Below are 17,787 nucleotides of genomic sequence, written 5' to 3'. Positions count from 1 at the left end.
CTGAAGAAGGAAATGGAAGAAGACCTCAAAAAATGGGAAAACCTCCCATGCTCATGGATCGGTAGAATCAATATAGTTAAAATGGCCATTTTGCCAAAAGCAATATACAGATTCAATGCAATACCCATCAAAATCCCAACTCAATTCTTCACAGAGTTAGAAAGAGCAATTATCAAATTCATCTGGAACAACAAAAAACACAGGATAGCTAAAACTATTCTCAGCAACAAAAGAAAGTCTGGGGGAATCAGTATCCCTGACCTCAAGCAATACTACAGAGCAATAGTGTTAAAAACTGCATGGTATTGGTACAGTGACAGGCAGGAGGATCAATGGAACAGGATTGAAGATCCAGAAATGAACCCACACACCTATGGCCACTTGATCCTCGACAAAGAGGCTGAAAACATCCAATGGAAAAAAGATAGCCTTTTTAACAAATGGTGCTGGTTCAACTGCAGGTCAGCATGCAGAAGAATGCGAATTGATCCATCCTTGTCTCCTTGCACTAAGCTCAACTCCAAATGGATCAAGGACCTCCACATAAAGCCAGACACTCTGAAGCTAATAGAAAAGAAACTGGGGAAGACCCTTGAGGACATCAGTACAGGGAGAAAGTTTCTGAACAGAACACCAATAGCGTATGCTCTAAGAGCAAGAATTGACAAATGGGACCTCATAAGGTTACAGAGTTTCTGTAAGGCAAAGGACACCATCAAGAGGACAGATCGGCAACCAACAAATTGGGAAAAGATCTCCACCAATCCTACATCAGATAGAGGGCTAATATCCAATATATATAAAGGCCTCAAGAAGTTAGACTCCAGAAATCCAAACAACCCTATTAAAAAAATGGGGTACAGAGTTAAACAAAGAAGTCTCACCTGAAGAACTTCGGATGGCAGAGAAGCATCTTAAAAAATGCTCAACTTCATTAGTCATTAGGGAAATGCAAATCAAAACAACCCTAAGATTTCATCTTACACCAGTCAGAATGGCTAAGATTAAAAATTCAGGAGACAGCAGGTGTTGGAGAGGGTGTGGAGAAAGAGGAACACTCCTCCACTGCTGGTGGGGTTGCAAATTGGTACAACCACTCTGGAAATCAGTCTGGCGGCTCCTCTGAAAACTGGGCACCTCACTTCCAGAAGATCCTGCTATACCACTCCTGGGCATATACCCAGAGGATTCCCGACCATGTAATAAGGATACATGCTCTACTATGTTCATAGCAGCCCTATTTATAATTGCCAGATGCTGGAAAGAACCCAGGTGTCCCTCAACAGAAGAGTGGATGCAAAAAATGTGGTATATCTACACAATGGAGTACTATTCAGCCATTAGAAACAACGAATTCATGAAATTCTTAGGCCAATGGATGGAGTTAGAGAACATCATACTAAGTGAGGTAACTCAGACTCAAAAGGTGAATCATGGTATGCACTCACTAATAAGTGGTTATTAACCTAGAAAACTGGAATACCCAAAACATAATCCACACATCAAATGAGATACAAGAAGAAAGGAGGAGCGGTCCCTGGTTCTGGAAAGACTCAGTGAAACAGTATTCGGCAAAACCAGAACGGGGAAGTGGGAAGGGGTGGGAGGGAGGACAGGGGAAGAGAAGGGGGCTTACGGGACTTTCGGGGAGGGGGTGGGCTAGAAAAGGGGAAATCATTTGAAATGTAAATAAATTATATCGAATAAAAAAAATTTAAAAAAAAGACAAATTGATTGTTCTCTATATACTAGATATTCAGTTCTGTAGATGAATTATCTAATTTCATTCCCACTTCTTTACAAAAAAGACAAGTAATATACATTTGAGGCCATGAAGCTATCTTATAGAGAAAATAGTATACTCCTTATGAAGAACTAAAACACAACATAGGGAAACAATAGGACACAGGTAAACAAAACTGTCGCAAACAGCATGCCATGCTGATTTCCATCTCAAATGCTACTTTTAAAAACATGTATTGTGTATGTATTTACTAATTTTTTTTAAAATTCAAGAAAACACATATTAAGTGGAAAATTAAATTCTAGTAATCCTTGTAGGAATATACACTATGAAGGAGAATGTTGACTTAGAATAAACACATTCCTTATCCAATGACCATGTTGGGATGGCTCTCAATGTTAAAAAGGATGCTGCATTATCTCCTATGCAATTGTAATTATAATATGATCTGTAAATTTAGTTCATTCAAATAATAAATTAGTCTTAGAAAATTAAATTAAATATGACAATAACATGTAAGAAATTGTTTGTCACCACAGTTTCAGTTTTGTAAAAATCAAAATAATTTAAGAAACTTACTGTACATATTTCTTGAAAAATTTGTTCACTGTGGAAGAATTTATCAAATAAATGTACTATCAAAACAACATAAAAATTTTCATTCTAGTCTAATATAGTGCAAACTATACCCTAAAAAAAGAAAGAAAGTAATCTTCTTTCAACAAACCTAAAAGACGATAGCCACACAAACATAATTTCACCTTTATCAACAAAAATAACAGGCAGCAATAATTCCTTTTCCTTAATATCTCCTAATGTCAATATACTCAATTCCCCAGTAAAAAGACATAGACTAACAGATTGGATATATAAACAGGACCCAGCACTTTGCTGCATACAGGAAATATACTTCAGTGACAAAGACAGACACTACCTGAGAATAAAGGGGTAGAAAATTTTTCCAAGCAAATGTTTTCAAGAAAGAAAGTAAGAAAGAAAGAAAGAAAGAAAGAAAGAAAGAAAGAAAGAAAGAAAGAAAGAAAGAAAGAAAGAAAGAAAGACTCTAGAGTAGTCATTATAATACCAAATTAAATCAAATTTGAACCAAAAGTTATCAAAAAAGCTAAAGAAGGATATTTCATACTGGCCTAAAGAAAAATGTACCAAGATAAACCCGCAATTCTGAAAATCTATGCTCCAAATATAAGGTCATTCATATTAATTAAAAGAAACCTTACTTAAGCTCAAAGCACACATTGCACCTCACAAAAATAATAGTGGGAGACTTCAACACCCAACTCTCATCAAGCACAGATCATGGAAACAGAAACTAAAGAGAAACACATTGAAACTAAGAGAAATTATGAGCCAAATGGATTTAACAGATCACTATAGATCATTTCATCCTAAAATAAAAGAATATTACTTCTTAATAGCACCTTATGATACCAAATCCGAAACTGACCACTCCAGAAATCAGTTTGGCAGTTCCACAGAAAATTGGACATAGTACTACCTGAGAACACAGCTATTATACAGCTATACCAGTCCTGGATATATATAAAAAAGATGCTCCAATATATTACAAGGATACATGCTCCACTATGTTCATAGCAACCTTATTTATAATAGCCAAAAGCTGGAAACAACCCAGATTTTCCAAAACAGAGGACTGAGTAAAGAAAATGTGGCAGTTACACAATGTAGTACTACTCAGCTATTAAAACCAATGACTTTACCAATTTAAAACCAAATTCTTCGGCAAATGGATAGAACTAGAAAATATCATCATTAATGAGGTAACACAGTCACAAAAGAATACACATGGTAGACACTCATTGACACGTGGATATTAACTCAAAAGCTAGGAATACCCAAGATACAATTCATAGACCCACGTGAAGCTCTAGAAGAAGGAAGACCAGAGTGTGGATGCTTAGAAGAGGGAACAAAATACTAACAGGAGGAAATACAGAGAAAAAGTTGTGGAGCAGAGACTGAAGGAAAGACCATCCAGAGAAACCCCATCTGGGGATCCATCTCACACACAGACACCAAACCCAGACACTATTGGGGATTCCAAAAAGTGCTTGCTGACAGGAGGCAGATAAAGCTGTTTCCTGAGAGGCTCTGCCAAATGCCTAACAAATACAGAGGTAGATGGTTACCTTCACGTAAATTATTTGCATATCATTGATAAGGTACTCAAATGAAATAAAATGAGACAAGAAATCGTACAATATTTGGTTGTTTTGATAATTTTTCAAAGCAAGAACAGAAACCAGGCTTGGCACTGGTGCCACGCACCTTTAATCCTAGCACTTGGGAGGCAGAGGCAGGCAGATTTCTGACTTCAAGGCTTGCCTGGTCTACAGCGTGAGTTCTAGGACAGTCAGGGCTATATAGAGAAGACCTGTCTCAAACAAAACAAAACAAAATAAAACAAAACAAAACCAAACCAAGCAGAACAACAAAAAAGAACAGAAACCAGTACCTACCCAATAGTGTCAGGACACAGGCCAGTATTGCTATCAAGGCCCCAGTGCTGAGGCCAGCAGGTAGAACATAAGCCTCTGCATTGCAGGTCTGAGCTATGCCGTCAGCATCACAGTCACATACACGGATGGTAAGTGTGTTGGTACTGCTTAGTGAAGGAGATCCACTGTCCACAATGAAAATTGGCAGATAATAAACTGACTGTTCCTGTCTGCGGAAGCCATTTCTCCTGGTGAGTATTGAGGCTGTATTGTCTAGGATAAAGGACAAAACCGTATAACAAAGCTTTTGATGAGCTTTAAGTTTGCAAGCTTGAAGTCATGCTTTTCACTTTTCCCTTAAATGACAAACCAACAGGGATATAAGTTTTTTTTGAAACATCCTCAATTAATTTCTTTGGACAGAAATACAAATTCCTATGTAATTCATAATAATTATTAAGGTATTTTTGTTCTTCAACAGATCACCAACATAACAAATCTGAAATCTAAAATTTCAGATCATATAATTATAGAATCATTGGTAAAATTTTAAATTAACACATCCATTTTTAGCATCATGTTTGGGAAGTCTCCAGACCAATAATGTAATAAACTATAGCATAAAATGACACAGTTTGTATTTAATCTGACACATGTAAGCAGATATTGCCAAACTAGGGCATAGGTTCAGAGAAGTGACACAGGCCACTTCTTATGTTCAACTATGAAAATCTGAAAAGTAACCAATTCATTTATATAACTGCAATGATATTACAGAAATAAATTTAATTTGGGGCTATTACTTTGTGTCATTTATTGCAATTAACTAATATGAATTTATAGGATTCTTAGAATTTATACTTATTAATAAAACAAAAACATAGAAAAATAAGGGTCATACTGTTATTCTGTATGCAAATATTCTTTTATTTGTAATCCTTCACAAATAGTTAAAAATCGCTTATTTAATATCATAATGAAGAATTCAGTAATATTTTAAATAAAACAAGCTGATATAATTTTTGCATTAAGCATCTCAATGCAATTAGCTAATATTTAAATGCAGTAAAAACTGATTTTTATTAGACAAAATACAAATATTTCAGTATCATTTTATATTTAGTAGATTTTCATATGTGCAATTTTTAAAATGCTTTTCAAAATGATGTTTTTAAAATATTTATTTTAAGATATAAATTTTAATTTGTGAAATGCATTATCTGACTAATTAAGCATGGAGTTGATATTCTTTATGTTAACATAAATTCACAGGTTAGTGGTTTGCTTTTCAAAAATTTTAATAATAGTTTTATTAATTAATAAAAATGATTCAGAAAATTGTATATTCATAGTCTAACATTGCTGACACAAAAATCGTTCATAGATAGACATAGAGGCATTATACATAGACATACACATAAACACATATACACAGCTTTGAAAAGCATGGTCCAAATGTTCAGAATGTGGAAGAAAGACCCTAATATCAAAAAAGAGCTTGTACAGTACTCTGTATTGCTTGCATCATGTGGAAGACAAGACTAATAATTTTTTAATGATTCTATTGATGCCCTTCCAGATACAGCCTTGAAAACACTGGGCTAGCTGTATATGACATGGAAAGATTTCAAATGAATAGCATTAAGGATGCCCCATAAATCCTGAGGTTTTCTTGTGCATGTTGTACAGCAATATTGATGCTTTTGGACTGTGGCACTTGAGGGATACATTCACCATCTTCTTGTGAAGGTCATATATTCCCCTGTCTGCATCTGTGCTAGATGACTTCAAAGACTGAGAGTGAACCTTTGCAACAATGATTAAGTCAGAGAGTTTGGGATTACTCACCAAGAGAATGCTCTATCCTCTATATTACTAAAGGGACAACAGAGTGTTCTCATTAGGTGGAGAATAAGATCAGAAAAAAATTACTACTTTCAGACTGAATTTCTAGGCTAAAATCAGTTTTTGCAGTCAAGTTTTATCCTCAGGCAAAAGATTTCCTAAATTCCTTCTGAAGGCAGGTCTGTTCTGGTAAGCTACCTGGACTCTTTATTTTAAAACTAAACTTGATTCTCATGAAAACCTTTACGAAATATGACTAAGTTCCAATAATGCTTTCTTTAGAATGTCTGATAATTATTAATACATGTTAAGCAAATAGCAGCTTGCCTATAGGTTCTTGTAAAGTGTCACTACAATAACACTTATCAATGGTAGGCACAGCTAACTTTAAAGCAAGGAAATTACGTTTGCCATGAGTGAGAGAGTAGTTTTATTATTAAATACTTTATCAACATTCACTAATTTAAAGGATTTTATGAGATGGTTTAATGACAATATGAAAGAATCCAAATGTACATTTCCATTTCAGATGACATGGTGAGCACAGTAACTTAAATGCCTCCCTCCCACCAACTTCTCTGAAGATGAGGAAGTGAAGAGTGAATAAAAGAGTTTTCCTTGTTTCTGGACAGGGTGGTGATCAATTTATATATGTTATAATGAACTATCACTGCAGTAAAAAGCAAAGTGTGTTCAATCATCCAGAATACCTTCATGAAAATAGATGTCTATGTTATCAATAACCTCCAATTTCAAGCTATCCAAATCATAGTATTATTATTACTGTTATTATTGTTATATTTTACATAAAAATTACATTTTTGTGGAAAAGTATGATAACTTTTGCTATTCCTAAAACCATTATGTGATTGTTAATTTAAAATGTACATAATCCAAATATTTTTCTGAGCTCTTAAGTAGTGTCCACATTGGACAGTCCTATTAAGGACTTTAGCTGACCTTCAAAGTATGATATCACTTGGATAACCAGTATATTATAAAAATGAGGCAAATACCTAGGAGATAGCCAAGAGATATAGACCTAACAATTCTCATTTGGCTGTATGCCTAAAATGATTTAAATATCAGCTTCTCCTTTATAATAGCAAATACCTTGTTTAAAAGATTCTATCATTTAGTTAATGTAATTGCTGGGTTTTTTTCTCTTATAAAAAGCATTTTGAAATCAAATACTGGACTTGTTTAGTAGCCAATGATTGGAACGATGTAACTAGCCTTACCTTTGTTATCTTTCAATGAAAAGTTGTGGTTATTTGTCATATCTGTTGTTAAGCTGAAGTAAAACTGGTGTCCATTGGATGGCTCATCTTTATCGATTGCACTGATTTTCTGGATAACCTAGGTAGAGAGAATGCAAGCATGGATGGTATGCTAGTGCACTCTGCAGAGATTTCTACATCAGGACACAGTGACTATACCTTGTCATACATGCCATCTTTCTGAATGAAAGGGAACAGATCAGGGAACAGATCAGGTGTACCAACTGCAAATCACTCTAAAATGGGTCTTGGAAAACAAATGTCCTTTTCAAAGCATATGTTTGAAGCTGCATTAGTGAACCTCAAAATCAAGCTGCAGCAATTGATTAGACATCCCTGTAAACATGTTAAGACTTTAATAGGGATGCACAAGCGAAAGCTACTGTGAAATGCCCTTAATTCTCAGAGACTTGATGTATGTAAACTCAGCTGTATAATGTAATATAGTAAAGAACCCAATGAAGCTTAATGCATTTTATGCCTTCTTAAAGGAATCTAGGCCTTTAAGCACAGATCAAGGCTTTTTACAATGTTTACCTTCTCTTCCTGAGGAATTTCATACCCAATTAAATAAGAATTTGAAAGTTTCTTTAATATTTGCTTGAGCTACACATCAAAGTGATAATTTTGCTGAAACATGCGGATTGTGAGTTATCTCAAAACTGGGAGTTTCAAAGGCACTACTGCAGGATGCTTTTGCTTTTAAAGAAACTTCAAGAAGGAAGCTGATGCAAAGTATCTCACCTGCCCTGGCTGAGCATTTTCACAGACAGTAGTTTCATAGTCCATGGCAAACTCAGGTGCATTGTCATTAATATCCAGTATAGTGATGGCCACATAACCTCTTCCCACCTGGGATGGATTCTCTGATGAATAAGAAAATATTTACTAATTACCTCTAATAAAATGTTCATCATGAAGTGTTATGTTATTCAAATAATGTGAAAAACAAGTAAAAATTGATAATTTTCCTTTTCTAAAGTATAATCTCAAATAAAAACTAGATTCTTAATACCATACTATTTAAACAGAACTGCAAATAATTTCATCCACATACATTCATTCTTTTATATGTGTATACATTCAAACATACATTTTATGTGGTCATGTACAGTTCTGACGTATCTGAATTATTTGTGTTTCACAGAATATGTATATGTACATATGTGGACAGTCCCTGATAAAAGTGCAAAAACGGAAATAGTGAAAGATGCAATTAATTTTAATGGTGCCACAGTTATTTATGCAGAGTTATGGTACATATTTATGCTTATGATAATAAGCATATTATATATTCATTTTCTTTAACTATACATTTAATAGTATATGGTTATATTTTCTCTTTAGTTATTTCATTCACAGGCTAAAATTAGTTCAATATCACAACATTCATATATATATATATATATATATATATATATATATATATATATATATATATATGTTTGTGTGTGGTCTGTGTGTGTGTTTATTGGTAGATAGCAATTCAGTAACCTCCTATCAATATAAAGACATTATGTATGATGTAAACAGACAAAAGGCTTCAGAAGGCAAGTCATATCCTTCAATTTTTACACTTTTCTCTTTTGTATTTATCTATTTAAGTTTCAGCACACAGGAACAATAAATCTGTATCTATTTTACATCTTAGTGGTTTAGGATTTTCTAGGGTTTATTCAATTTAGTCAGTCTTAAACTGACCTCACCTAATAACTACCCATTCTTTATTCTCACCTTGTTCCATCAAAAATCATTTTAAACCTTTTGACTTACGGCTTTCCATTGCGAGAACTGTAATGTTATGAACAGCATTTGTCTCTCGATCCAATGATTTCGCAGTAGTTATAACTCCACTGTTGGCATCGATATTGAAATATCTCTCCAAGTCTGTGTTTCTGTCAATTGAATATCTAGTTGAAAATTTAAAGAAAATATTTCACATTCATGTTTATTTAGAATCTCTTTTTTATTTTTTTCATTAACTCCTTAGGTGCCCATCAAATCCTGCTAACTAATTCCAGTAGGATGTGTCACGTTTAAACCTTTTTCTGTGTAGCTGTACATCTAGTACCTGTATATTGGCAATCTATTTCATCTGTCAAATGTTTTGAAATGAGCATCATAGAGTACATTAATTCTTCAACAGGGCTTTGAATATTCAATTTCACCTCCACAAGCATTGCTATTATTATTTACAACTGACATTAGCACCAATCCTGGATTTGGGTTCCAGTAAAATCAAACATATCTACTTATCTTTTTATCTTAGGGGCCTATCACATTTTGTTCTGATAACATCAACCCAAAATTAACATGTCTTTTGTCTAGAATCATCACTTAGAAGTATTAACTTGCTTTCCAAAGACATGAAAGAAAGCTGTACACCTACTGCTGAAGTTCTATACCTAAGGCTGTCAATTTCCATCCTTTTCCTCCACAGAATATTTATAATATGAACATTTGTGAACAACTATGGTACACTTCTTAGGCCATGTTAGTATTCCATCACAATTACCATCTTTACATTCAGTGGTAGTCTTCATAATTGAATTGGACAGTGGTTCAAATTTCACAAGAAATAAAAAAGAATAACTTTGTTATTATGAAATTACACAAAAATAACAAAAAAACTTAATAAGTGCATATATTTTAGATACAACCATTAATGAGTGATTCAAGTACATACATGGTGAACCTTCAAAATAATATTTTATCACTTTGCCTCACATAATCTGTTCCCTTGCCTTAATTATGTCATCAGTCATTATAAACCCATTTTATATTTTTGATATGTTATCTGATATGTTATTTGATATGCTATTTGGGAGGATACTCTTGAGGCAGTTTTTCAACTCTTAATTCCTTGTGTGGTTGCAGACCAGAATTGGCTGTTTATAGGGTCATTTGGCATGTCATGTTTTGAGATCTTTTCTAAAGTGTCTTATTTCCATAGATGAATATCATATAAATAGTATGACTTGGAAACTGGTAATTTCTGTTATTTTTCTTCATGGGTGTCCTCAAAGAAAGAGAGTTGGCTCTCAGAGCAAAGTTAAAGGTATCCAGGCAGCTGTAATTGTTAAAGAGAAAGCACAGAAATATTATACTCATCAAACAATTGAAAATGTGCCCTGAAGACAAGACTCCACCCATGGAAGACTTCAGTTGTTAAGTATGTAAACACCTTTGAAAAGATAGAATTAAGTATGCTGTTGAAAGAGTTCAAATCATTATCAAGGAATGTATGCCATCAGGTTCAGCTCTAAAGGGTCAAAGTTCAAATGCTCTAGGAGACACAAGAGAGTGAGTGGGTCCTCAGGTATAGAAACGAATGGAACGGATGTTAGAGAGAAGGCACAGGTATCACAAGGGATGGAACTGCCAGATAGAGCTCCTCAATCCTGTTATAACTCAAATGATGCAATCTGTCCCAGAGGCAAGACATGGAGCTTTGTAGAATTAGTGTTTGCCTGCCTGTGTTTCAGCCTCTTGGTGTCCCAATCTTTTCTTGCTCTGACCCCTTCCCCCATTTGAAATGGAAAGATTCACTCCATAGCATTGTGTATTGTAAGTATATAACTTATTTTTTATAATAATTTCTCTCAATATAGTCACATCATTTTCCTGCTTGAATTGCTTCCCTCCATCTCCTTCCATGTGCTTCCCTCTACTTTTCCTTAAATTGCAAAAATCTCAGAAAATACTGGACTTTGAAATTTTGAAAAATATTAGAATTATATGAGTAACTCATACAGACAAATGAAGTTTATTCTGATATAAGTGACTCTTAAAGATGTATTAAATTCCTTTTTTTAATTTTTTTATTCGATATAATTTATTTACATTTCAAATGATTTCCCCTTTTCTAGCCCCCCCACTCCCCGAAAGTCCCTTAAGCCCCCTTCTCTTCCCCTGTCCTCCCACCCACCCCTTCCCACTTCCCCGTTCTGGTTTTGCCAAATACTGCTTCACTGAGTCTTTCCAGAACAAGGGGCCACTCCTCCTTTCTTCTTGTACCTCATTTGATGTGTGGATTATGTTTTGGGTATTCCAGTTTTCTAGGTTAATAACCACTTATTAGTGAGTGCATACCATGATTCACCTTTTGAGTCTGGGTTACCTCACTTAGTATGATGTTCTCTAGCTCCATTCATTTGCCTAAGAATTTCATGAATTCATTGTTTCTAATGGCTGAATAGTACTCCATTGTGTAGATATACCACAATTTTGCATCCACTCTTCTGTTGAGGGATACCTGGGTGCTTTCCAGCATCTGACAATTATAAATAGGGCTGCTATGAACATAGTAGAGCATGTATCCTTATTACATGGTGGGGAATCCTCTGGGTATATGCCCAGGAGTGGTATAGCAGGATCTTCTGGAAGTGAGGTGCCCAGTTTTCGGAGGAACCACCAGACTGATTTCCAGAGTGGTTGTACCAATTTGCAACCCCACCAGCAGTGGAGGAGTGTTCCTCTTTCTCCACACACTCTCCAACACCTGCTGTCTCCTGAATTTTTAATCTTAGCCATTCTGACTGGTGTAAGATGAAATCTTAGGGTTGTTTTGATTTGCATTTCCCTAATGACTAATGAAGTTGAGCATTTTTTAAGATGCTTCTCTGCCATCCGAAGTTCTTCAGGTGAGAATTCTTTGTTTAACTCTGTACCCCATTTTTTAATAGGGTTGTTTGGTTTTCTGAAGTCTAACTTCTTGAGTTCTTTATATATATTGGATATTAGCCCTCTACCTGATGTAGGATTGGTGAAGATCTTTTCCCAATTTGTTGGTTGCCGATTTGTCCTCTTGATGGTGTCCTTTGCCTTACAGAAGCTTTGTAATTTTATGAGGTCCCATTTGTCGATTCTTGCTCTTAGAGCATACGCTATTGGTGTTCTGTTCAGAAACTTTCTCCCTGTACCGATGTCCTCAAGGGTCTTCCCCAGTTTCTTTTCTATTAGCTTCAGAGTGTCTGGCTTTATGTGGAGGTCCTTGATCCATTTGGATTTGAGCTTAGTACAAGGAGACAAGGATGGATCAATTCGCATTCTTCTGCATGCTGACCTCCAGTTGAACCAGCACTATTTGTTGAAAAGGCTATCTCTTTTCCATTGGATATTTTCAGCCTCTTTGTCGAGGATCAAGTGGCCATAGGTGTTGGGTTCATTTCTGGATCTTCAATCCTGTTCTATTGATCCTCCTGCCTGTCACTGTACCAATACCATGCAGTTTTTAACACTATTTCTCTGTAGTATTGCTTGAGGTCAGGGATACTGATTCCCCCAGATTTTCTTTTGTTGCTGAGAATAGTTTTAGCTATCCTGGGTTTTTTGTTGTTCCAGATGAATTTGATAATTGCTCTTTCTAACTCTGTGAAGAATTGAGTTAGGATTTTGATGGGTATTGCATTGAAACTCTATATTGCTTTTGGCAAAATGGCCATTTTAACTATATTGATTCTACCGATCCATGAGTATTAAATTCCTTTTGCAGTATGAGAAAGGCATGGATTTTGTGGACTAGGGCTGAAGTATGGCTAAATATGTTTTGTTTCATGTAAAGGCTAATGTTCATTTTCAACTTGAGTGAATTTGATACAAACTAAGAAAATTTCCCCAGGTGTTTCAGGAGAGATTTTACTGGGGAAGCAAAGATTTGCCCTGAATGAGGATAGGACAGAATTATCTCCATATTATCTCAAATTAAAAAGAGGAAGGCATAGGAGTACCAACTCTCTTCAATAATTGCTGATTGTGGCTCCTTTATGATTGTCTACATCATTTTCACACTGTTATGCCTTCCATGCTATGATGGAATATAGGTCCTTAAACCATGAGCCAATGTAAACTTTAAGATTATTTTGTCATGCATTTTGTCACAAAAAACAGAAAGCTAACTAATACCATATGCATTCCTGATTAACTCACAATCCCTCGAAAAGTCTATGCTATGAGATACTTTTCTATGGCAATGATAAGAGAGAATGACCAAGGTGAATTATACAGAGTTTTATGGGCACTTGCAATTTCAGATCAGTAGAGTTCATGATGGTAGAGATGGACTAGGATGTGACAAAACTGAGAGTCACTGACAAAACTGACAAAACACATTAGCAGTAAGATCTCAAATCCTACTCCCAGTAACACACTCAATACAACTAGAACATCCTTTGTGTTTTTGTACGTACAGATTAAAGAAATGGGGACCCACTGAGGTTCAATTTCATGCAAAAATAAAACAAAGCAAAACAAGCAAACAAAAACCACCTACCACCCTCCACTTCCATTAAGCTGTGTTGCAACACAGACAAAATAACTTAATCAAACATTTATGGTTTCTGGTGTTCAGTTTCTGTAATTTTCTGTGCCATTTTTCTGTTTATGTCCAAACACAATTTGCACACACAATATAACATTTTATTTTATTTATTTTTTCAAACTCATTTATTTTTTATTAAATTAATAAAATTTATTTTAAAATATACAACTCAGAATTGCCATTTTTGTAAGTCATCAAAATAATTGATAATAGTTAATCCCCCTTAAATATACATATGTTCTGAAGACAAAAGTAATATGCACTCAACCAGATTTTAAAATCTATTTGAAACATTAAACATGATAGTAGTAGGAAAAGAATCTCTAATAAAGTACTCTATGGAAGTACATTGAGACAAGGTCCTGATTATTCAGAAACCATTCCATTTCCAAGGAAGAATACTCAGGATAACTGTGGCTTCATACATATTGGGTAGTGTTCCTTCTGTTTCTATTTTGTCAAATAATTTGAAGAGTATTAGTATTAGGTCTTCTTTGAAGGTCTGATAGAATTTTGCACTAAATCCTTCTGGTATTGGGTTTTTTGGATGGGAGACTTTTAATGACTTCTTCTGTATCCTTAGGGATTATGAGACTATTTAGATGTTTTATCTGATCCTGATTTAAATTAGGTATTTGGTAACTGTCTAGAAAATTTTCCACTTAATCCAGATTTTCCAGTTTTGTGGAGTATAGGCTTTTGTAGTAGAATCTGATGAGTTTTTTAATCTCTTCAGTGTCTGTTGCTATATATCCCTTTTCATTTCAGATTTTGCTAATTTGGATACTGTCTCTGTGCTCTTTGTTTAATCTGTCTTGTTGATTTTCTAAAAGAACCAGCTTCTGGTTTTGCTGATACTTTGTATAGTTCTTATTGTTTCTACTTGGTTGATTTCATCCCTTAGTTTGATTATTTCCTGCTGTCTCTTGGATGTGTTTGCTTCCTTTTGTTCTAGAGCTTTCATGTGTGTTGTTAAGCTGCTATTTCCAGCTTCTTTTGGGAGCCACACAGAGTTATGAGTTTTCCTCTTAGCTCTGCTCTCATTGTGTCCTATTCATTTGGGTATGTTGTATCTTAATTTTCATTACATTATAAAGTCTTTAATTTCTTTACTTCTTCTTTGAAAAAGTTATTGAGTAGGGCATTGCTCAGCTTCCTTGTATATGTGGGCTTTCTGCTGTTTTTATTGTTATTGAAGACCAGTATTAGCCTGTGGTGATATGATAAAATGCATGAGATTATTTTAATTTTCTTGTATCAGTTGAGTCCTGTTTTGTGACTGGTTTTATGGTCAGTTTTGCTGAAGTTACAATGAGGTGCTAAGAAGAAAATACATTCTTATGTGTTAGGATGAAATGTTATATAGATATCTGTTAAATTCATTTGATCCTTAAATTCTGATAGTTTCACTGTGTCTCTGTTTAGTTTGTGTTTCCATGATCTGTCCATTGTCCACCCAATGGGGTGCTGAAATTTCCCACAATTATTGTGTGAGGTGCAATGTGTTCTTTGAGCTTTAGTAAAAAATAATTTTTGAATGTGGGTGGCCTTGCATTTCAAGCTTAGATGGTCAGAATTAAAAGATCTTCTTGCTACATTTGTCCTTCACCAGTATGAGGCGTCATTCCTTGTCCTGTTTGATAACTTTTGGTTGAAAGTTGATTTTATTCATTGTTAGAACAGCTACTTCAGCTTGTTTCTTGGGAACATTTGCTTTGAAAATTGTTTTCCAGCCCTTTATTCTGAGGTAGTGTCTGTCCTTGATACTGACATGCATTTCCTGTATGCAGCAAAATGCTGGGTCCTGTTAATGTATCCAGTCTGTTATTCTATGTCTTTTTATTCAGTAATTGAGTCCATTGATGTTAAGAGAATAGTGATGGTTGTTTGATGTTATTTTTGATGTTATTTTTATGTTTGTGTGGCTATCTCCTTTTGGTTTGTTGAAAGAGATTATTCTTGCCTTTTCTACAGTATAGTTTCCCTCCTTGTGTTGGCATTTTCCATATATAACCCATTGTAGGGCTGGATTTGTAGAAAGGTATTGTGTAAATTTGGTTTTGTCATGGAAAATCTTCTTTTTTTCCATCTATGGTAATTGAGAGTTTTGCTAGGTATAGTAACTTAGGCTGGTATTTGTGTTTGTTAGGGACTTGTTACATCTGCACAGAATCTTCTAACTTTGAGAAGTCTGATGTAATTCTGAGATTTCTGCCTTTATATGTTACTTGATCCTTTTCCCTTGCTGCTTTTAATATTCTTTCATTGTTTTGTTCATTTGGTGTTTTAACAATTATGTGATGGGAGGAATTTCTTTTCTGGTACAGTCTATTTGGTATTCTGTAGGCTTCTTGTATATTCATGGATATCTCTTTCTTTAGCTTAGGGAAGTTTTCTTCTATAGTTTTGTTGAAGACATTTACTGGCCCTTTAATTTGGGAATCTTTATTCTCTTCTACACCTATTATCCTAAGGTTTTGACTTTTCATTGTGTCCTGGATTTCCTGGATGTTTTGTGTTTGAGGCATTTGCATTTTGCCTTATCTGTGACTGTTGTGTCATTGTTTTCCATGATAATCTGCACCTGAGATTCTTTCTGCTATCTTTTGTATTCTGTTGGTGATGCTTACATCTATGACCTCTGATATCTTGCCTAAGTTTTCTATATCTATCATTGTCTGTCTTTGTGATTTCTTTATTATTTATATTTCTATTTTTAGCTCCTGGATGATTTTGTTCAATTACTTTACCTCTTTGTGTTTTCCTGTAATTCTTTAAGGTATTTTGTGTTTCCTCTTTAAGGACTTCTGTTTATCTGTGTTCTCTAGTATTTCTTTAAGGGAGTTATTTATGTACTTAAAGTCCACTATCATCATCATGAGATGTGATTTTAAATTAGAGTCTTGCTTTTCTTGTGTGTTCAGTTATCCAGGGCTCACTGTGTTAGAAGACCTGGGTTCTGATGATGCCAAATAGCCTTGGTTTCCTTTGCCTATGCTCTTGTCCTTGTCTCTTGACATCTGGTTATCTCCGGTGTTAGCTGCTCTTGCTGTCTCTGACTGTGCCTTGTCTTTCCTGCAACCCTGTGTGTCAGTACTCTTGTCAGACCAACTAGTTCTCTCGAGAGGAATTTGGGTATGGGTAGCTGTGGCATAGTGTCAGCACCAAGGCGCAGATGTTAATCTGAAGGATCCTGTTGCTGGCTGTTCCTTGTTTTGTGTGTCCTAATGGCTCGGGAGAGAACCCTTTCGGCCAGAAATTTGAGCAGAAATGGTGGTCTTTACTGTGCTCACAGGTGTCCCAGCACTATTGCAAGGCCAACTTTCCCCCAACGATATTTGTATACAGAGCACTGTGGCACAGGAGCAACTCCTGACACTGTGGCACAGGAGCAGCTCTTGAAGTAGATGGAAACTGGAAGGATCCTGTCTCAGGCTAATCCTTTGATCCTGTGTCCTGAGAGCTCCAACCTGGTTCCTCTGAGCAGAAGTGGTGTTCTTACCTGTGCTCACAGGGTGATCTGTATTCCTGTGAGATCAGCTCTCTTCCCAGCAATATTTGAGTACCATAATATAATATTTTAATTATGACATCCAAGTCCTGAAACTTGATTTCAAGTCTTTATTCATCCTTTTCAGACTTGCTTAGAAATTTAAACTTCTTTATGTTTCATTAAAATTTTATATTGACCTTATCCACATCTATAAGTAATACATGCTTGGAAGTTCATTGATCCAATGAATTTACTTGTAAATAACTGAAAATTTCTCTTCTTAGTAAGTTGGGCCATTCAGATAATGAATAGTGGTTTTATAATTGGCTAGGTTTCTGTGATATCTCCTCGCAGTGATTTGCCTTTCCACACATCTATCAGTTCAATTCAGGTTTGCCTAGACATAAATATGTATTTATGTTTTAGAATTATTATAAACTTCTTGTTTCTTTATGTCTTTAGTTGATCCAAACTAATAAATAATTGTAAAATTGACTTATAAAGTCAATATTATTGATCAAGGTTAAATTGTTGATAATTCTAGGAGAGATTATTGACTAAGGACTTGTTTGTTATGCTACTATAGTAATTGCCCATAAATACCAGCAGCCATGCTTCTTCCTTGTTAG

At 35.0% G+C, this 17,787-nt stretch overlaps 1 protein-coding gene across 1 annotated transcript in view; it reads right to left on the bottom strand.

The window, feature by feature from the left end:
• Cdh7 (cadherin 7) overlaps positions 1-17,787 on the bottom strand; it is a 144,514-nt gene that overhangs the window by 20,807 nt on the left and 105,920 nt on the right. The window contains exons 7-10 of the mRNA XM_052200311.1: positions 9,120-9,256; positions 8,091-8,212; positions 7,308-7,425; positions 4,243-4,494 (exon numbers count right to left, since the gene is read on the bottom strand). Of these exons, the coding sequence (XP_052056271.1) occupies positions 4,243-4,494; positions 7,308-7,425; positions 8,091-8,212; positions 9,120-9,256 (629 nt within the window). The remainder of the gene's footprint in view (positions 1-4,242; positions 4,495-7,307; positions 7,426-8,090; positions 8,213-9,119; positions 9,257-17,787) is intronic.

The sequence above is a fragment of the Apodemus sylvaticus genome, chromosome 12 (assembly GCF_947179515.1).
Source record: "Apodemus sylvaticus chromosome 12, mApoSyl1.1, whole genome shotgun sequence".
NCBI classification, from domain to species: domain Eukaryota; kingdom Metazoa; phylum Chordata; class Mammalia; order Rodentia; family Muridae; genus Apodemus; species Apodemus sylvaticus.
This window is presented reverse-complemented; position numbering and strand designations above follow the sequence as displayed.